At 46.8% G+C, this 22,500-nt stretch overlaps 1 protein-coding gene across 1 annotated transcript in view; it reads right to left on the bottom strand.

Moving 5' to 3' along the window:
- Window positions 1–22,500, bottom strand: part of LOC118397669 (protein FAM135B-like) — a 57,352-nt gene that overhangs the window by 18,156 nt on the left and 16,696 nt on the right. Inside the window, exons 3-7 of the mRNA XM_052470174.1 lie at window positions 17,150–17,229; window positions 7,686–7,840; window positions 3,484–3,554; window positions 1,136–1,309; window positions 659–791 (exon numbers count right to left, since the gene is read on the bottom strand). Coding sequence (XP_052326134.1) covers window positions 659–791; window positions 1,136–1,309; window positions 3,484–3,554; window positions 7,686–7,840; window positions 17,150–17,229 — 613 coding nt within the window. The remainder of the gene's footprint in view (window positions 1–658; window positions 792–1,135; window positions 1,310–3,483; window positions 3,555–7,685; window positions 7,841–17,149; window positions 17,230–22,500) is intronic.

Here is a 22,500-nt window from a genome sequence, read left to right as displayed (position 1 = left end):
TTTGTCTTGTCTTGTTTTCATACACACCTGGTTTTCATTTCACCAATCAATCTACTTGTATTTAACCCTCTGTTTCCCATCATGTTTTGTGTGTAATTGTTTTCATGTCTAGTGATGTTCCTTTAGCGCTTTACTTCCGTTTTCTGAGTGCGTTTGTTTTGTTGTGCTCCCGGTTTGGAACTATAATAAAGTGTACTTTATTTATCATACTCTGCTCTCCTGCTCCTGACTTCGTCTTCATACACATCTTGACATGGAGAGAAAGTGAGAGAGTGAGAGAGAAAGAAAGAATTTAAGAGAGCGAGAGAGAGAGAGAGAGAGAGAGAGAGAGCACGAGAGAGAGAGAGAGAGAGAGAGGGTCACGCTAACTGACCCATACACAAGTGATCATGTTTACCTGTGTAGCCACTGCACACAAAAACACACAGAACACACAGAGAGAGAGAGAGAGAGCTTTGATTCAGATATTCTGTCTCCTGATTCTCTCATCTTCAGTGTGAACTCTGTGGGCTGCTTTCCCAACTTCACATTGCCTTTCTGGAATCCTTTAAAGTCAAAGACTAGGCTTGTTTGCATTGAACAACTGTCCTCTGTAAAGTGTATTGAGAGACCTTGTAATCATACACTTACAATGTACTTTGACTTGATCTGACCGTACCTCTGTGATGACAGGTTTGCAGTATCCAGCCCCAAACATCAGGTTCTCCATGGATACCCCCATGGCTGACACGTCAGTACCGTTCTCCGAAGAGCCCTTCCCCAACCAGGAGCCCTTCCCTGTACGGGCAAAACTACGGAGAGGGGGATGGAGAGAGATAGAGAGGGGGGAGGGGGGCAGAAAGAGAGAGAGAGAGAAGATCAGTTAGTCCTTATGTAATCAATAGAGCTCTCAGAGTAATGGTTAATCAGGGTAATGGATGGCTGAACATTCACGTTAAGATATTGGCAGCTGGATTTACCACCTAAGTGTTAAGAAAACTATTTATTCAAGTAGCAGGCCAGTGGATGCCCTCTCAGAGCAGGTTGCCAAACTAAACCCATTCTAAAAGGAGAGGAGCTACGTGGTGTGACAGCTAAGTAGTGAGCACCAGTGTGACATGTTGGTGGTAAAGTAGATAAGCACGCATACACACACCTGATGAGAGGTTGATGCAAGGCCACCAAGGATGCGTGTATGGAAACAGAGATGACGGACAGGTGGAAGTAGTCGAACATGACAGGTACATGGTGGTGGAGACCTCTCCTGGGGTGGAAGTGGAGACCCAGGGTTCTACTGCTGATGACTGGGACTGTCACGATGTCCCCTAACCTAGAGACAACACAGTTAGTATCTAACCCAGCCTGAGGACAACAACAGTGGCAGGTCATGTCAGAACATTATTCAGTCACAGCATCATACATGTGCCAAGGACAGTGGATGCCAGTTTAAAATGCATTGCGCAACATTGCCAACTATTACCTGCTTAAAGGACATCACGTTATGGGTTATTTAACTGCTATTATCCAGCTAGGACAATAGTCAATTCAAAAAAGCATCCAAGTATGGTGAAAAACGAATTTCCCTCTGGGGCAATAAAGTTGAAAGTTGAAATTGGTCATGTTCTACACACAGTAACACCGGGGGACTCCAAATAGTATCAGCTCTGAGCAGTAACATCCGAGAGGTTGCAAGGACTCCAAATGGGATGTTTAATGAGCCATCCAGGAGCCATTACAAATCATCTATCTGTGGCCCACAGTACCTACTGAGCACAAACACACAGAGGTCATGCAGATCCAACATTATTTCATATTTTACACACACACACACACACACACACACACACACACACACACACACACACACACACACACACACACACACACACACACACACACACACACACACACACACACACACACACACACACACACACACACACACACACGTGAAATAGTAGTGCTTTTAATGGACTATTGTTTTTTTCTTGACTATGCAGTCTGTCAGTCTATTAGAGCCAGAGGCTTTTCACTGGCAGGACATCATTAAGACCTGGACCTCAGCACTACTAACTGAGGACCTCTCAAAACTGAGGAGAGAGGGAGAGGGAGATGACGAGGGAGGGAGGATAGGAAGAGAGACGGGGAGGGAGGATAGGAAGAGAGACGGGGAGGGAGGGAGGATAGGAAGAGAGACGGGGAGGGAGGGAGGATAGGAAGAGAGACAGGGAGGGAGGGAGGATAGGAAGAGAGACGGGGAGGGAGGGAGGATAGGAAGAGAGACAGGGAGGGAGGGAGGATAGGAAGAGAGACGGGGAGAGAGGGAGGATAGGAAGAGAGACGGGGAGGGAGGGAGGATAGGAAGAGAGATGGGGAGGGAGGGAGGATAGGAAGAGAGACGGGGGGGGAGGGAGGATAGGAAGAGAGACGGGGAGGGAGGGAGGATAGGAAGAGAGACGGGAGGGAGGGAGGATAGGAAGAGAGACGGGGAGGGAGGGAGGATAGGAAGAGAGACGGGGAGGGAGGGAGGATAGGAAGAGACACGGGGAGGGAGGGAGGATAGGAAGAGAGACAGGGAGGGAGGGAGGATAGGAAGAGAGACGGGGAGGGAGGGAGGATAGGAAGAGAGACGGGGAGGGAGGGAGGATAGGAAGAGAGACAGGGAGGGAGGGAGGATAGGAAGAGAGTCGGGGAGGGAGGGAGGATAGGAAGAGAGACAGGGAGGGAGGGAGGATAGGAAGAGAGACGGGGAGGGAGGGAGGGAGGATAGGAAGAGAGACAGGGAGAGAGGGAGGATAGGAAGAGAGACAGGGAGGGAGGGAGGATAGGAAGAGAGACGGGGAGGGAGGGAGGATGGGAAGAGAGACAGGGAGGGAGTGAGGATAGGAAGAGAGACGGGGAGGGAGGGAGGATAGGAAGAGAGACAGGGAGGGAGGGAGGATAGGAAGAGAGACGGGGAGGGAGGGAGGATAGGAAGAGAGACGGGGAGGGAGGGAGGATAGGAAGAGAGACGGGGAGGGAGGGAGGATAGGAAGAGAGACAGGGAGGGAGGGAAGATAGGAAGAGAGACGGAGAGGGAGGGAGGATAGGAAGAGAGACGGGGAGGGAGGGAGGATAGGAAGAGAGACGGGGGGGGTAGGAAGAGAGACGGGGAAGGAGGCAGGATAGGAAGAGAGACAAGGAGGGAGGGAGGATAGGAAGGGAGACGGGGAGGGAGGGAGGATAGGAAGAGAGACAGGGAGGGAGGGAGGATAGGAAGAGAGACGGGGAGGGAGGGAGGATAGGAAGAGAGACAGGGAGGGAGGGAGGATAGGAAGAGAGACGGGGAGGGAGGGAGGATAGGAAGAGAGTTTGGGAGGGAGGGAGGATAGGAAGAGAGACGGGGAGGGAGGGAGGATAGGAAGAGAGACGGGGAGGGAGGGAGGATAGGAAGAGAGACAGAGAAATGGGGAGAAAGAGAAAGTGCCAGAGAAAAGAAAATATGTAACCGAGTGTGTAACATACTGTTCCTCGTTGTCTGTGAAGTGAAGGTCCAGCTTCAACTGAAAGTCCACTTCACTCAGAGCCTCTTCCACCTGTGAGAACAGAAACAGTCACAATATCAACAAGACTGGATCAACCTCAATTTGACAAATCTGCAATAAAAAAACATATTTGGGTAATAAAACATCCATATCAGTGTAACAATATTATTGTGAGACAATAATACAGTATCTTCTGCCTTACACACACAGCTCTGTGTAGTAGAACAAACAGCACTGTCAAATCCTATTGATATTCTGATTGATTAAACACACGCTCTGGGGAAATTGAGTTCTATTTTTGTCCTTCTTATCAGAGTCTGAGGGAGGAAGAGGGAAGGCGAGAGAGAGAGAGAGAGACAGCGAGAGACAGCAAGAGAGACAGCGAGAGAGACAGCGAGAGACAGCAAGAGAGACAGCAAGAGAGACAGCGAGAGAGACAGCGAGAGGGAGAGAGAGAGACAGCAGAGAGAGAGAAAAAGAAGAGGGAAGGTGAGAGAGAGAGACAGCGACAGAGACAGCGAGAGAGAGAGAGAGACAGCGAGAGACAGCAAGAGAGACAGCGAGAGAGACAGCGAGAGAGACAGCGAGAGGGAGAGAGAGAGAGACAGCAGAGAGAGAGAAAAAGAGGAGGGAAGGAGAGAGAGAGAGACAGCGACAGAGACAGCGAGAGAGAGAGAGAGAGAGAGAGAGACAGTGAGAGAGAGAAAGAGGGAGAGACAGAGAGAGAGAGAAAGAGAGAGACAGAGAGAGAGAGAAAGAGACAGAGGGAGAGAGAGAGAGAGAGAGAGAGAGAGAGAGAGAGAGAGAGAGAGAGAGATGGTGGGGAAGAGAGAGGGGGAGACGGGGGAAGATAGGAATGGGAGGGAAGGAGAGAGAGGGGCTAGAGAGGTAGAGAGAGAGGTTAGGGGGGAGAGAGAGGGAAATGGAGAAAGTGAGAGGGATAGATAGAGAAATAAAAGGAGTTAACCTCTGGAAGAAAAGGGGATGGCTGAAATCTGATATACCCTTCCAGCCCACAGCCTCTTTCTCTCTCTTTCTCACCTTCACATAAATAATGTGTCATGCATTTAATGAAAAATTCTAAATTTAGAAGACTTGCCAGGTAGGTAGCCGACTTTAAATAAATAAATTAGGAGAGCTGACCTGCCATGTACCCAACAAGCTGAAGATGAATCTGATGAAACCAGGATTCCTGTTTAACTCTGTAGGTTAGGTTGTAGGTTCCTGTATATACAGTTGAAGTCGGAAGCTTACATACACTTAGGTTGGAGTCATTAAAACGTGTTTTTCAACCACTCCACATCTACCTTGTGCATGACACAAGTAATCACTTAATCACAATTCCAGTGGGTCAGAAGTTTACATAAACTAAGTTGACTGTGCCTTTAAACAGCTTGGAAAATTCCAAAAATGATGTCTTCTCTTTAGAAGCTTCTGATTGGCATCACTGGAGTCAATTCAATCACGGCGTCAGTCATCCTCTCGTCCCTTCCAACGCCTCTCTATACAGGACGATGATGATGATGACCCTTTGCTGGACTAGAGTAATCAACTCCCAGCTCGACTAGACTGACCAATCACAGATCAGAACGTCATATCACATCCAACCAGAGGTCATCACCACCTCGCTCCCAACAACCAATCGGTACTCTGGTCAAACGTTTTGCACTAAATAGGGAAGAGTGTCTAATTTCAGACACAGCCATACTCTGTTATGAGACTAAACAGAGCAGTTGTCAGATTTCAGATTCACACACTCCTCTTTCTCTGTGGTACCATACTCATGCCATTTTCAAATAAATGCATTAACTATAAATAAACAAATATTAAACCACAAATAGTTAAAAATAAAGAAATAAGACACCAAAGAGAACAGTCAGTTGGTAGAAACAAACTGGGGTTAATGGAATATGTCTATATACAAAGAAGCCACCTATAATGATATGTTATATATGTAAAAAAAAAAAAAAAGGATTTGCAGACAATCATAAAGAAGTATTCATCATTGTTTAAGAGAGATTCTAGTAAAGGGAGGTAAATCTGAATATTGAAGAGTATAGTTCATAAGAGTACCGCTATATTGCAGTAGTATATTGAACAGCAGTCATGCTGTAAAGTTGTTATATAGGTTTTATTAAGGGTTTTATGAGATATTCTGTATACTACTGAGCCAGGGAGTGGAGTCAAAAACCGGACTGATGCTATGTTTCTGTTAGTCACTTAATTTGATCTTATTTAGTAATGTGTGTTTTCTGAGCTAAGCTATAGCACTGGCACTATATGGCCTCCTGTAGTGTTAAGGAGACCTGTTATGCTGTTAGATTCATGTTCAGGGGCCGCATTTATAAATGTTGCGTAAGTACAAAGAATACCCCAAAACATGCATGTTCCAGTTTTCATGAAAAAGTTGGCATTTATATAAACTGAACTTGACTTGAGTATGTGCTTAACTCCCCACAAACTTTAGACCATGCATATGCTCAATATCTAGTGGTTAAAGTTTTCTATTGCAAGCAGGCATGTACTGAAAGTAGGCTGCCAGGAGCCATATGCTGTCAGATTTAGGCTTTTCGCACTGTTTTATTTTTGGAATGTAAAATAATTAGACCTATGAATCTTTTTCCTTATTATTTTATTAATGATTGCAGTAGCCTAGATTACTGTATTATAATTTTTTTGTAGCCTAGACAACGTTTCAGAATTTGCGGGCAGTCCAGCATATTTTGGTTGAGGGAAAAGTCTATGCAAAACATGTTGAATTCAAACGTTATGCTGACAGGTCCACAACAATTTGCCTTTTTTCCATACACTGTCAGTCCTTTGCCAAATACAACATAAGTTACTGCAAATTATTAAAACATTCTGCCAACACTGCATGGTCCTTCTGTAGCTCAGTTGGTAGAGCATGGCGCTTGTAACGCCAGGGTAGTGGGTTCGATTCCCGGGACCACCCATACGTAGAATGTATGCACACATGACTGTAAGTCGCTTTGGATAAAAGCGTCTGCTAAATGGCATATATTATTATTATTATTATATTAATTGGAGGTGTACCTGTGGATGTATTTCAAAGCCTACCTTCAAACTCAGTTCCTCTTTGCTTAACATCATGGGGATATCAAAAGAAATCAGCCAAGACCTCAGAAAAAAATTGTAGATCTCCACAAGTCTGGTTCATCCTTGGGAGCAATTTCCAAATGCCTGAAGGTACCACATTCATCTGTATAAACACCATGGGACCATGCAGCTGTCATACCGCTCAGGGAGGAGACGTGTTCTGTCTCCTAGAGATGAATGTACTTTGGTGCGAAAAGTGCAAATCAATCCCAGAACATCAAAAGACCTTGTGAAGATGCTGGAGGAAACAGGTACAAAAGTATCTATATCCACAGTAAAACGAGTCCTATATCGACATAACCTGAAAGGCCGCTCAGCAAGGAAGAAGCCACTCCTCCAAAACCTCCATAAAAAAGCCAGACTGCGGTTTGCAACTGCACATGGGGACAAAGATTGTACTTTTTGGAGAAATGTCCTCTGGTCTGATGAAACAAAAATAGAACTGTTTGGCCAAAATGACCATTATGTTTGGAGGAAAAAGGGAGAGGCTTGCAAAGCCGAAGAACACCATCCCAACCGTGAAGCACGAGGGTGGCAGCATCATATTGTGGGGGTGCTTTGGCTAAAGTGTATTTGGCTAAGGTGTATGTAAACTTCCGACTTCAACTGCATATGACACTTTATCAATAGCTGTCTGGCAGCTCCACAAGCTTCCTCAGTCTGTCTCACCCATACACCCCCATATGGGTGAAGATACAAGTGAAGAGTTTTACTGCAAAACGCAATATATACATTTTCAAATGGTCAAAAATTCGCTTTTTTTAAAGAAATTATGAAAGTGATAGGTGAGTTTTTTCACTATCTAAACATTAAATTACAGATATGTATTTGTTTAAAATCTATCACTTGGTTTGATCATGTTTTTTTGCTAAATGTTACATATCCGCCTCACTCTCAGAGAAATAAGTAGTTCTGCTAGGTTTTACACAGTCAAATGTAACAAATAACTTCATTTTTAATAAAGAACTGTACAAATGATACATTTGTAACATCAATTGGTTGATATAGCATTTAGGAAATAAGCTCTTTAAGTGGTTAAATTGACCTTGTGTGTGTGAGACTCACCCTCTCCCCATCGAGCAGTAGGTGGACCTTGAAGAGCATGTGGTCATCGACATTGACCTCTTCGTTTCGGTAGAGGATCTGGAAGATCCGGCTGAACACTGTAGTGTCCTCATGGACCCCATCATGGACCCCCGCTGAGCTGAAACTACAGTCACCTAGGGGGAGAGCATCAGCAGCAGCAGTATCATCATCATTGTAATCATCATCACCACCAGTGCTGCCGCTGACTATACGCAAACTACGTGCTGCGCGCAGGGCCCGTGGCAGCTAGGGCCCCCCGACCAAAATATAATAACTTGTCTGTCTATTTTTGCATTTATTTTTTGGAAGTCAGTTGGGCTCTCAAACTATTATTGACAGTTAGAATAGTAGAATACACAAGGTGCAATTTAGACATTTGGTAGTGCATCAGCAGTTTCTCTTGTTATGTCAGTCATTGACAGTCACTCAATTTGCCCATGTCAGCTAACATTTTATAGATAGCTAGATAAGTTAGTCTTGCCAGCTATCTAAACCTTGTAGTAATCATGGCTGAATTGGTCCTTCTGTGGCTCAGTTGGTAGAGCATGGCGCTTGTAACGCCAGGGTAGTGGGTTCGATTCCCGGGACCACCCATACGTAGAATGTATGCACACATGACTGTAAGTCGCTTTGGATAAAAGCGTCAGCTAAATGGCATATATTTTTTATTTTTGAATTACTGACCAGGCAAGCAAGGTGTGTGTGTAACGGCTGATGGTGGAAGAAGGTGAGGACCAAGGTGCAGCGTGGTACGTGTTCATATTTTTTTATTTGAACTGAACACTGAATAACAAAACAACAAATAGAATGACCGAAACCGAAACAGTTCTGTCTGGTGCAAACCCAGGTGGGAAAAGGCTACCTACAGTGCCTTGTGAAAGTATTCGCCCCCCTTGAACTTTGCGACCTTTTGCCACATTTCAGGCTTCAAACATAAAGATATAAAACTGTATGTTTTTGTGAAGAATCAACAACAAGTGGGACACAATCATGAAGTGGAACGATATTTATTGGATATTTCAAACTTTTTTAACAAATCAAAAACTGAAAAATTGGGCGTGCAAAATTATTCAGCCCCCTTAAGTTAATACTTTGTAGCGCCACCTTTTGCTGCGATTACAGCTGTAATTCGCTTGGAGTATGTCTCTATCAGTTTTGCACATCGAGAGACTGACATTTTTTCCCATTCCTCCTTGCAAAACAGCTCGAGCTCAGTGAGGTTGGATGGAGAGCATTTGTGAACAGCAGTTTTCAGTTCTTTCCACAGATTTTCGATTGGATTCAGGTCTGGACTTTGACTTGGCCATTCTAACACCTAACACAGGGAGACTCTGGCCGCGCCGGACAGGCGGGGAGACTCTGGCCGCTCCGGACAGGCGGGGAGACTCTGGCCGCTCCGGACAGGCGGGGAGACTCTGGCCGCTCCGGACAGGCGGGGAGACTCTGGCCGCTCCGGACAGGCGGGGAGACTCTGGCCGCTCCGGACAGGCGGGGAGACTCTGGCCGCTCCGGACAGGCGGGGAGACTCTGGCCGCTCCGGACAGGCGGGGAGACTCTGGCCGCGCCGGACAGGCGGGGAGACTCTGGCCGCGCCGGACAGGCGGGGAGACTCTGGCCGCGCCGGACAGGCGGGGAGACTCTGGCCGCGCCGGACAGGCGGGGAGACTCTGGCCGCGCCGGACTCACCAGGCTGGGGAGACTCTGGCCGCGCCGGACTCACCAGGCTGGGGAGACTCTGGCCGCGCCGGACTCACCAGGCTGGGGAGACCTACTGGAGGCCTGGTCCTTGGAGGAGGCACAGGATAGACTGGGCTGTGCAGACGCACTGGAGACACAGTGCGCAGAGCCGACGCAGGATATCCTGGCCCCAGGAGACGCACTGGAGGTCTGGAGAGCAGGTCTGGCACCATCCGTCCTGGCTGGATCCTCACCCTAGCCCGGCAGATGCGGGGAGCTGGAATGTAGCCCACCGGGCTCAGAGCACGTATTGGAGAGCTATAGCAACAAGCTGGCACAGGACGTGCAGGGCTGGGGAGGTGCACAGGAGGCCTGGTGCGTGGGGCTGGCACAGTCTTCACCAGACGGCTAGCACGCACCTCAGGACGAGTATGGAGAGCTGACTCAGGTGACATCAATTCGCGGATGTCGTGCCTCATGCACCAAAACAGCAGCTCTCTCATTGCTCTCTCCTCCAATCTCCCCATCAATTCCTTCACAGTCTCGGCTTCGCTTCCTTCGCTCACCTCCAATTTCACCCCATAGCCCGGGGCCTGACCAGTCCCATGATCGCCACAGTAAGCACAGGGATTTGGCTCAGGTCTCCAACCTGACTCTGTCACACTCCACGTTCCCCCCCCCAAAATAAATGTTTGGGGGCTGCCTCTCGGGCTTCCTTGCCAGCCGTGTTCCCTCAAATCGCTGGTTCCCTTCTCCTGCTGCCTCCGCTCTCCTGGCTGCCTCCACATGTTCCCATTGGAGGCGATCCCTTCCAGCCAGGATCTCCTTCCATGTGTAGGATCCCTTGCCGTTCAAGATGTCCATTCCTCCTTTTCACCACGCTGCTTGGTCCATTGGTAGTGGGTAGTTCTGTAACGGCTATTGATGGAAGAAGGTGAGGACCAAGATGCAGCGTGTTCATCTTTTTTATTTGAACTGAACAACAAAACAACAAAGAGAATGACCGAAACAGTTCTGTCTGGTGCAGACACAAACACAGAAAACAATTACCCACAAAACCCAGGTGGGAAAAGGCTACCTAAGTATGGTTCTCAATCAGAGACAACGATAGACAGCTGCCTCTGATTGAGAACCACACCCGGCCAAACAACAAAGAAATCCAAAACATAGAAAATGAACATAGAATGCCCACCCTAGTCACTCCCTGGCCTAACCAAAATAGAGAATAAAAGCCTCTCTATGGCCAGGGCGTGACAACGTGCCTGGTCACATTGATTTTGCTAGTCACTCTCACTCAGATATCATATGAACTTGGTATAGGTCATGGTAAAATGTGTAGAATTGCAGGAAATTATCTTTTAAACTTCAAAATTGTATCCACCCAATGATTAGATGTGTATAATGGCAGAGAGTTAGCTTTAAAACTGCCCAATTTTCTCTCAGCCCATGGCACAATTAGTACTTTGCATGAAATTGCATGAAATGTGTTAAACTGAAAAATGCTCTCTTGGCCCCATGGCAAAGAGTGTAGATTTGCAGGAAATTAACTTAAATGTTTTGCCAGCGTGGTGGTTATGCCCCCCAACCAGATCTCGTTTAGGGCTCCAAAAGGCTAGAGGCGGCCCTGATCATCATCATACATGACAAACACATCACCATTCCCATCACTGTCATTTCATGTCCTCCACATAATTGAGGCTCAGAAGCAGTGGATTATATACAATCTGACATTTCTCTGGGTATAAAAATAAATGGTTTTCCAGTAAATCTCTATATAGTCAGTGGTGTTTTCTGCTTGCTTCTGTAGAGTAGATGTGAGACAGCAGCTGTCTGCAGCTGGTTGCTGGAGGCGCAGCTGTGATAGACCTTTGTGAAGGAAGCATCCCACTGAGGTACTCTCCTTTTATCTACCTCTGTGATATAGAGGTAGATATGAACTCTATGCCCCAACCCCCTCTCTCTTTCTCTCCCTCTGTTTCTCTGTCTCTTCTCTCTGTTCTCCCCTTCTCTCCCTCTCTCAGCAGCCCTCTCCAGAAAGAACAGTCGCTTCAACCAGCATGAGTGTCAGATTGTGTACTAAATTTAGTGAAAGGCAGTGTGGCTGTTGTGTGATTGCAGCATGATGTGCTACAGCTAGTGGAAGTACGCTCATTTCATTCCAAACCAATCCTAGCCTATTACAGTTTGTCAACAAAGTTGTAATGAGGGTGACTGCTCGGTACTCCAGGCTCATCTAAAAACATGGCATCTCTAGTTCTACAGGGAGGGGACAGCGGGAGACAGTGAGCAGAACTGGCAAGGCACTAAAGAGGCTTCACTGTGATTTAAAGGGATGCAATTAGTTATGAGTAATACGAGTACAGATATACAGTATGTTTGCAACCAAAGAATGAATATTCTATAGCATTACAAAGGAGATACTTCACCCACTGTGCCACTGTGCACATATAATCATTATCTTTCTCTCTCTCTCTCTCTCTCTCTTTCTCTCAATTCAATTTCAATTCAATTTAAGTGCTTTACTGGCAAGGGAAACATATGTTAACATTGCCAAAGCAAGTGAAGTAGATAATAAACAAAAGTGAAATAAACAATAAAAATTAATGGTAAGCATTACACTCACAAAAGTTCCAAAAGATTAAAGACATTTCAAATGTCATATTATGTGCAAATAGTTAAGGTACAAAAGGGAAAATAAATAAACACAAATATGGGTTGTATTTACAATGGTGTTTGTTCTTCCCTGGTTGCCCTTTTCTTGTGGCAACAGGTCACAAATCATGCTGCTGTGATGCACACTGTGGTATTTCTCCCAATAGATATGGGAGTTTAGCAAAATTGGGTTTGTTTAAAAAACAAAAATGTGGGTCTGTGTAATCTAAGGGAATTATGTGTCTCTAATATAGTCATACATTTAGCAGGAGGTTAGGAAGTGCAGCACAGTTTCCAACTCATTTTGTGGGCAGTGTGTACATAGCCTGTCTTCTCTTGCGAGCCAGGTCTGCCTAAGGTGGCCTCTCTCAATAGCAAGGCTATGCTCACTGAGTCTGTACATAGTAAAAGCTTTCCTTAAGTTTGGGTCAGTTAGAGTGGTCAGGTATTCTGCCACTGTGTACTCTCTGTTAAGGGCCAAATAGCATTCTAGTTTGCTCAGTTTTTTTGTTAATTCTTTCCAATGTGTCAAGTAATTATCTTTTTGTTTTCTCATGATTTGGTTGGGTCCAATTGTGTTGCTGTCCTGGGGCTCTGTGGGGTATTTTTGTGTTTGTGAACATAGCCCCTCGACCAGCTTGCTTAGGGCACTCTTCTCCAGGTTCATCTCTCTGTAGGTGATGGCTTTGTTAGGGAAGGTTTGGGAATCGCTTCCTTTTACGTGGTTGTAAAATTTAACAGCTCTTGTCTGGATTTTGATAATTAGCGGGTATCAGCCTAATTCTGCTCTGCATGCATTATTTGGTGTTTTACAATGTACACTGAGGGTATATTTGCAGAATTCTGCATGCAGAGTCTCAATTTGGTGTTTGTCCCACTTTGTGAATTCCTGGTTGGTGAGCGAACCCCAGACCTCACAATCATGAAGGGCAATGGGTTCTATAACTGATTCAAGTATTTTTAGCCAGATCCTAATTGGTATGTGGAATTTTATGTTCCTTTTGAAGGCCCTTCTTGCCTTGTCTCTCAGATCGTTCGCAGCTTTGTGGAAGTTACCTGTGGCGCTGATGTTTAGGCCGAGGTATGTATATTTTTTTGTGTGCTCAAGGGCAACAGTGTCTAGATGGAATTTATATTTGTGGTCCTGGCAACTGGACCTTTTTTGGAACACCATTATTTTGGTCTTACTGAGATTTACTGTCAGGGCCCAGGTCTGGCAGAATCTGTGCAGAAGATCTAGGTGCTGCTGTAGGCCCTCCTTGGTTGGGGACAGAAGCACCAGATCATCAGCAAACAGTAGACATTTGACTTCAGATTCTTGTAGGGTGAGTCCGGGTGCTGCAAACAGTTCTAGTGCCCTCGCCAATTCGTTGATATATATGTTAAAGCGGGTGGGGCTTAAACTGCATCCCTGTCTCACCCCACGCCCCTGTGGAAAGAAACGTGTGTGTTTTTGTCAATTGTAACCGCACACTTGTTGTTTGTGTACACTGATTTAATAATGTTGTATGTTGTCCTGTTCACTCTCTCTTTTTCTCTCTCTTCATCTCACGTTCCTCTCTCTCTCTCTGATATTCTCTTACTGTTTGTGTGACATAATACCTTTAGAGTTAAGCTACAGTAAGGAGGCAGCAGAACAGTAAACGCTAAACTAATTCATACAACACCATCCTGATTTAACAAACCACAATGTCTTTCTATATGAATTACAGCCATTAAATGGCTGGGATTCAGAAGCGAGACAATCCTTCACACCTTGTCTGAAGGGCACCAGACAATTGAAATGTCAAGCACACAACACTTTAATCTCCCACAGTACGGTGGGAGGATTATTTCCCAAGTCTCTGTGGTTGATAAATGTCTTTCTCCTGGCTGGCCAGAGCGGAGCTTATCATTGGCTGGTGAATTTATGGTTGGTAGCCCTGTCTGTCTTGTCTGTCTTTAAGGCATATAGCTGTAATACGTGACCTTGTAGAGGAGGAGTGCAGGAGAGGGGAGGGAGACGGGGAAGAGGGCTCTGGCTAAGCCCTCCAATTAGAATATGGAAATATAATGTTACTGTATGGTGCATTGCTGCAATGTAGCTCGCGGCGCTCACTGTGTACAGATATTATGGCACTGCTGCACTTTGTGTGTGCAGGCAATCCTGACACTGTGGTCTAGGCTATGTGAATATTCTGCACTACAGCAAATTATTTGTAGATGTTATCGTATGGCAGTGCAGAGATAATCAGTACAAACTATTAATGCTGAATGTGCACATACAAAAGTATGTGGACACCCTTTCAAATGAGTGGATTTGGCTATTTCAGCCACAACCGTTGCTGACAGGTGTATACAATTGAGCACACCGCCATGCAAACTCCATAGACAAACATCGACAGTAGACTTTCAACATGGCACTGTCATAGAATGCCACCTTTCCAACAAGTCAGTTTGTCAAATGTCTGCCCTGCTAGAGCTACCCCGGTCAACTGTAAGTGATGATATTGTGAAGTGGAAACGTCTAGGAGCAACAATGGCTCAGCCGTGAAGTGGTAGGCCACACAAGCTCACAGAATGAGACCGCCGAGTGCTGAAGCACGTAGCATGTAAAAATGGTCCTCGGTTGCAACACTCACAACCGAGTTCCAATCTTTCTCTGGAAGCAAAGTCAGCACAAGAACTGTTCGTCGGGAGTTCAAATTAGTGGATTTGGCTATTTCAGCCACAACCGTTGCTGACAGGTGTATAAAATTGAGCACACTAACAATGCAATCTCCATAGACAAACATTGGCAGTAGACTGGCACTACAAATGCATAGTGCCAACTGTAAAGTTTGGTGGAGGAGGACTAATGGTCTGGGGTTGTTTTTCATGGTTCCCACTAGGCCCCTTAGATCCAGTGAAGAGAAATCTTAACGCTACAGCATACAATTATATTCTAGACGATTCTGTGCTTCCAACTTCGTGGCAACAGTTTGGGGAACAAGCTTTCCTGTTTCAGCATGACAACGCTCAGGTGTACAAAGCGAGGTCCATAAAGAAATGGTTTGTCAAGACCGGTGTGGAAGAACTTGACTGGCCTGCACAGAGCCCTGACCTCAACCCCATCAAACAGCTTTGGGATGAATTGGAACGTCGACTGCGAGCCAGGCCAAATCAGCCAACATCAGTGCCCGATCTCACTAATGCTCTTGTGGCTGAATGGAAGCAAGTCCCCGCAGCAATGTTCCAACATCTAGTGGGAAGCCTTCCCAGAGGAGTGGAGGCTGTCATAGCAGCAAAGGGGGGACCAACTCCATGGCCAACTTATTGCCCATGATTTTGTAATTAAATGTTGTCCATTTACTTTTGGTCATGTAGTATATTATGGACAATAAACTAAAACATTATCAACATCAGACTGAATATATTATAGTGCAATTTCGCTCAAGTCGATGCCCTCCACTTTATGCAGTTCTCCTCTCTAATCAAAGACTGGATACAATACATACTGTAGTTCAATATACATTTAAAATCTCATTATATACTGCACTCTACTTCACAAACTGATGGAGTAAAATACTATGTTGTTTTATAGTGCACAGCCCCATGAGAAGCTGCTCCATACAACAGGTCACATTGGTCTGATCAATGCCTCCCTGACTTCCCTACATAGGTCAGTGTGACATTATTAATGTCTCAGTAGGAGGAACAGGTGGCTGGTGGGTCTGATTAAATGCCTGAGTATCACATCTCAATGTCAGGGTCAGACCAACACAACAAGGGGGTTTTGTAGCCGTAACCATGCGTGCCCTTGTCAAAGAAGGAACACCCCAAAGTACTAAAGCATGCCCACACTCACGCACACACACACACACACTGTTCCCTGCGCCCTTTTCCAATCATCATGAACTATAAATAGATTTTGTTTTATTACAGTAAATCCGATAATAAGTCTGGAATATGTCTTCCTGCTTATCCAGAGGACCAGATCTGTCTGCTAATTCTGATGGGACTACAGTATAGGACAATGACAGTGTGTCAGCCCGGTCTACTGGAACAGTCTCGCGTACCTAGTCAACACAATTGTAGTTGTGATGCAACACAAAGGGAGAAATGACATCATGCACATAAGCTAGACTGATTTTCACATTTCCCCACAGAGAGAAAACACTCCGCCAATAACAACCAGGCGTATTACTATTAAACCGAGACACGCTGCTCTCTGTTGGCGTGTCCAAGGCCAGCTTTCCTCTGTTCTCTCAACACACATGCATTTTGTTTCAACTCTGCCATATAACTCTGTCATGTTATAACAACATTCTCCTGAATACTTTCACACCCCTAAACAGATTGTTTGAGACGACGCCACTTGGTTGCCACGGGAACTTGGTCACTTCTCTTTCGTTTCGCATTTCTAAGAAAAAGATGAGCAGTGTTCATGGCTGTCTTAGATTCCTTCCCAGCATGCAACACTGAAGCACCCCATAGAGCTAATGGTGGCCGGACTCGATGGCAGAACGCCTCAGAAACATGAATAATATGGGCCATACACACAGTTAGCATGTGGTACAGACTGAATTCCACCAAAACGTTTCAGATTCTAGAGAGTGACCGTAAAATAAAAGTCAACATACAGCATCTTTCAACACAGAATCCCAGGCCTGAGCCCTCTGATAACAGTCAAGAACAAGGCTCCAGCACAGCACACTACCGACACACTACCGTTCCCATTCACTAGAGTTTCAGTGGGCCACACGCTATAAAAAGCACACATTGTGAAAGATGACTGTTTTCAGAAACATCAAAGGAAACTGTCCAAAGAATGTGGATCACAGAAGATGATTGTAATCATGGAGTAGGATGGTAACCAGAACATTCTCCATGTCAGACAACCCATGATCCTCTCACACTCAACCCACCAGAGTCCCTGGCCTAACAGGCTGCATAGATACAAACAGTATAGAAGTCTCAGTTTGCTACAAGCTGGTGTGGGTCTTGCCCACCTACCCATTGCTGGAATCAGTGAGATTCATATTGTGTGGGAATTAGTATCTGTAAAACTACAGAAACAGTTCTATGCAAACTATGCATTAAAATCACCCAGCGTTATCGAGATATAACACAATGTGAGAAGACATCATTCTTACCTGCATTCCCTGGTGTTGTTGCTATCAACCTGTGTGGTACACGAGGAGAGACCTTCAACCCTGCTCGGACCTGGTAGAATCTGGAAGGAGAAAACAATACAATACCTTCAGTTACTACACAGATGTAAGATCTTCATTTGAGCCAGTTTGCTACAGCGGGAAAATAATCCTGCAGCAACAGAAACTGTGAATTATATTGTGGATTATAATTCATGGACATTTTTTGAAGGGGGTTGATACATTTTACATTAGGGCAAATCAAGTCTGACGTCTTCAAGTGGAAATTACAAACTTTAGCCGTCTTTTTAAAATGTCTGCAACAACAGGATGATCAAATTAACATAAACATAGCTACTACACACATACCGGCACTACTGTACACATCAGTACATATTCCACACACATACTAATGCATATGAAACAAATGTTCAGAATGGAATGGAAAGAAATAGCTGGAAAGGCCAAGCACTGTCCTGTTAAACACAACTGGTAAGGAATTGTACAAATGTACCTTAATTATTGATAAGGACAGGATCAAATGGCAATATATAATGCATTACTCATAATAATGCACATCCTTTCAGTGAGTCTGCTGCTGTCTGTGCTTGAAGGTCAACAGTGGTAGAGCTCTGTACAATAGCTGATAAAACATATATTATATACCTAATAATATCATTTGTAATTGTCTCTTGAATACTTGGTACTATCGGTGTTAACCCTGGTGTCCTGGCCAAATTCCCAATCTGGCCACCTTATCACCCCCCAGCTTCCAATTGGCTCATTCCCCCCTTCTCCCCTGTAACTAGTCTCCAGGTCGTTGCTGTAAATGATGTGTTTTCAGTCAACTTACCTGGTAAAATAAGGGTTAAATATAACAACAATTCAATATAGTATTATCATCCTGTCAATGTTGACATACAGCCTTCCGCCGTCAAAAAGATACGGGCACCAAAAGTCCAGGTCACTTTGAATATGGGAGTGTGAATGGATGTGGTTCTGTTTAAAAGCATTGCGCCTCCTAAGATCCGTTGGCAATGGAAGAGCACAGACATGGTATCAGCAGGGTTTTAGTGAGGGACCACCTGTGGAAGACGGAGGGGTGACAGTGAAGAGCACAGACATGGTATCAGGAGGGTTTTAGTGAGGGACCCCCTCTGGAAGACGGAGGCGTGACAGTGAAGAGCACAGACATGGTATCAGCAGGGTTTTAGTGAGGGACCCCCTCTGGAAGACGGAGGCGTGACAGTGAAGAGCACAGACATGGTATCAGCAGGGTTTTAGTGAGGGACCACCTCTGGAAGACGGAGGGTGACAGTGAAGAGCACAGACATGGTATCAGCAGGGTTTTAGTGAGGGACCACCTCTGGAAGATGGAGGCGTGACAGTGAAGAGCACAGACATGGTATCAGCAGGGTTTTAGTGAGGGACCACCTCTGGAAGAAGGAGGGGTGACAGTGAAGAGCACAGACATGGTATCAGCAGGGTTTTAGTGAGGGACCACCTCTGGAAGATGGAGGCGTGACAGTGAAGAGCACAGACATGGTATCAGCAGGGTTTTAGTGAGGGACCACCTCTGGAAGACGGAGGGGACGTGACAGTGAAGAGCACAGACATGGTATCAGCAGGGTTTTAGTGAGGGACCACCTCTGGAAGACGGAGGCGTGACAGTGAAGAGCACAGACATGGTATCAGCAGGGTTTTAGTGAGGGACCACCTCTGGAAGAAGGAGGCGTGACAGTGAAGAGCACAGACATGGTATCAGCAGGGTTTTTTAGTGAGGGACCACCTCTGGAAGACGGAGGCGTGACAGTGAAGAGCACAGACATGATATCAGCAGGGTTTTAGTGAGGGACCACCTCTGGAAGAAGGAGGCGTGACAGTGAAGAGCACAGACATGGTATCAGCAGGGTTTTAGTGAGGGACCACCTCTGGAAGACGGAGGCGTGACAGTGAAGAGCACAGACATGGTATCAGCAGGGTTTTAGTGAGGGACCACCTCTGGAAGAAGGAGGCGTGACAGTGAAGAGCACAGACATGGTATCAGCAGGGTTTTAGTGAGGGACCACCTCTGGAAGACGGAGGCGTGACAGTGAAGAGCAGACATGGTATCAGCAGGGTTTTAGTGAGGGACCACCTCTGGAAGACGGAGGCGTGACAGTGAAGAGCAGACATGGTATTAGCAGGGTTTTAGTGAGGGACCACCTCTGGAAGACGGAGGCGTGACAGTGAAGAGCACAGACATGGTATCAGCAGGGTTTTAGTGAGGGACCACCTCTGGAAGATGGAGGCCTGACAGTGAAGAGCACAGACATGGTATCAGCAGGGTTTTAGTGAGGGACCACCTCTGGAAGACGGAGGCGTGACAGTGAAGAGCACAGACATGGTATCAGCAGGGTTTTAGTGAGGGACCACCTCTGGAAGACAGAGGCGTGACAGTGAAGAGCACAGACATGGTATCAGCAGGGTTTTAGTGAGGGACCACCTCTGGAAGACGGAGGGGTGACAGTGAAGGGCACAGACATGGTATCAGCAGGGTTTTAGCGAGGGACCACCTCTGGAAGATGGAGGGTGACAGTGAAGAGCACAGACATGGTATCAGCAGGGTTTTAGTGAGGGACCACCTCTGGAAGATGGAGGCGTGACAGTGAAGAGCAACAGACATGGTATCAGCATGGTTTTAGTGAGGACCACCTCTGGAAGACGGAGGCGTGACAGTGAAGAGCACAGACATGGTATCAGCAGGGTTTTAGTGAGGGACCACCTGTGGAAGACGGAGGCGTGACAGTGAAGAGCACAGACATGGTATCAGCAGGGTTTTAGTGAGGGACCACCTCTGGAAGAAGGAGGCGTGACAGTGAAGAGCACAGACATGGTATCAGCAGGGTTTTAGTGAGGGACCACCTCTGGAAGACGGAGGCGTGACAGTGAAGAGCACAGACATGGTATCAGCAGGGTTTTAGTGAGGGACCACCTCTGGAAGACGGAGGCGTGACAGTGAAGAGCACAGACATGGTATCAGCAGGGTTTTAGTGAGGGACCACCTCTGGAAGATGGAGGCATGACAGTGAAGAGCACAGACATGGTATCAGCAGGGTTTTAGTGAGGGACCACCTCTGGAAGACGGAGGCGTGACAGTGAAGAGCACAGACATGGTATCAGCAGGGTTTTAGTGAGGGACCACCTCTGGAAGACGGAGGGTGACAGTGAAGAGCACAGACATGATATCAGCAGGGTTTTAGTGAGGGACCACCTCTGGAAGATGGAGGCGTGACAGTGAAGAGCACAGACATGGTATCAGCAGGATTTTAGTAAGGGACCACCTCTGGAAGATGGAGGCGTGACAGTAAAGAGCACCGACATGGTATCAGCAGGGTTTTAGTGAGGGACCACCTCTGGAAGACAGAGGCGTGACAGTGAAGAGCACAGACATGGTATCAGCAGGGTTTTAGTGAGGAACCACCTCTGGAAGACGGAGGCGTGACAGTGAAGAGCACAGACATGGTATCAGCAGGGTTTTAGTGAGGAACCACCTCTGGAAGATGGAGCGTGACAGTGAAGAGCACAGACATGGTATCAGCAGGGTTTTAGTGAGGGACCCCCTCTGGAAGACGGAGGCGTGACAGTGAAGAGCACAGACATGGTATCAGCAGGGTTTTAGTGAGGGACCACCTCTGGAAGACGGAGGCGTGACAGTGAAGAGCACAGACATGGTATCAGCAGGGTTTTAGTGAGGGACCACCTCTGGAAGACGGAGGCGTGACAGTGAAGAGCACAGACATGGTATCAGCAGGGTTTTAGTGAGGGACCACCTCTGGAAGACGGAGGCGTGACAGTGAAGAGCACAGACATGGTATCAGCAGGGTTTTAGTGAGGGACCACCTCTGGAAGAAGGAGGCGTGACAGTGAAGAGCACAGACATGGTATCAGCAGGGTTTTAGTGAGGGACCACCTCTGGAAGATGGAGGCGTGACAGTGAAGAGCACAGACATGGTATCAGCAGGGTTTTAGTGAGGGACCACCTCTGGAAGACGGAGGCGTGACAGTGAAGAGCACAGACATGGTATCAGCAGGGTTTTAGTGAGGGACCACCTCTGGAAGACGGAGGGGTGACAGTGAAGAGCACAGACAAGGTATCAGCAGGGTTTTAGTGAGGGACCACCTCTGGAAGACGGAGGCGTGACAGTGAAGAGCACAGACATGGTATCAGCAGGGTTTTAGTGAGGGACCACCTCTGGAAGACGGAGGCGTGACAGTGAAGAGCACAGACATGGTATCAGCAGGGTTTTAGTGAGGGACCACCTTTGGAAGACGGAGGCGTGACAGTGAAGAGCACAGACATGGTATCAGCAGGGTTTTAGTGAGGGACCACCTCTGGAAGACAGAGGCGTGACAGTGAAGAGCACAGACATGGTATCAGCAGGGTTTTAGTGAGGGACCACCTCTGGAAGATGGAGGCGTGACAGTGAAGAGCAGCAGACATGGTATCAGCATGGTTTTAGTGAGGGACCACCTCTGGAAGACGGAGGCGTGACAGTGAAGAGCAGCAGACAAGGTATCAGCAGGGTTTTAGTGAGGGACCACCTGTGGAAGACGGAGGCGTGACAGTGAAGAGCACAGACATGGTATCAGCAGGGTTTTAGTGAGGGACCACCTCTGGAAGATGGAGGCGTGACAGTGAAGAGCACAGACATGGTATCAGCAGGGTTTTAGTGAGGGACCACCTCTGGAAGACGGAGGCGTGACAGTGAAGAGCACAGACATGGTATCAGCAGGGTTTTAGTGAGGGACCACCTCTGGAAGATGGAGGCATGACAGTGAAGAGCACAGACATGGTATCAGCAGGGTTTTAGTGAGGGACCACCTCTGGAAGACGGAGGCGTGACAGTGAAGAGCACAGACATGGTATCAGCAGGGTTTTAGTGAGGGACCCCCTCTGGAAGACGGAGGGGTGACAGTGAAGAGCACAGACATGGTATCAGCAGGGTTTTAGTGAGGGACCCCCTCTGGAAGACGGAGGCGTGACAGTGAAGAGCACAGACATGGTATCAGCAGGGTTTTAGTGAGGGACCACCTCTGGAAGACAGAGGCGTGACAGTGAAGAGCAACAGACATGGTATCAGCAGGGTTTTAGTGAGGGACCACCTCTGGAAGACGGAGGCGTGACAGTGAAGAGCACAGACATGGTATCAGCAGGGTTTTAGTGAGGGACCACCTCTGGAAGACGGAGGCGTGACAGTGAAGAGCACAGACATGGTATCAGCAGGGTTTTAGTGAGGAACCACCTCTGGAAGACGGAGGCGTGACAGTGAAGAGCACAGACATGGTATCAGCAGGGTTTTAGTGAGGGACCA

The sequence above is a fragment of the Oncorhynchus keta genome, chromosome 19 (assembly GCF_023373465.1).
Source record: "Oncorhynchus keta strain PuntledgeMale-10-30-2019 chromosome 19, Oket_V2, whole genome shotgun sequence".
NCBI classification, from domain to species: Eukaryota; Metazoa; Chordata; class Actinopteri; order Salmoniformes; family Salmonidae; genus Oncorhynchus; species Oncorhynchus keta.
Note: the sequence above shows the minus strand (reverse complement) of the source record. Positions and strands in the feature narration are given on the sequence as shown.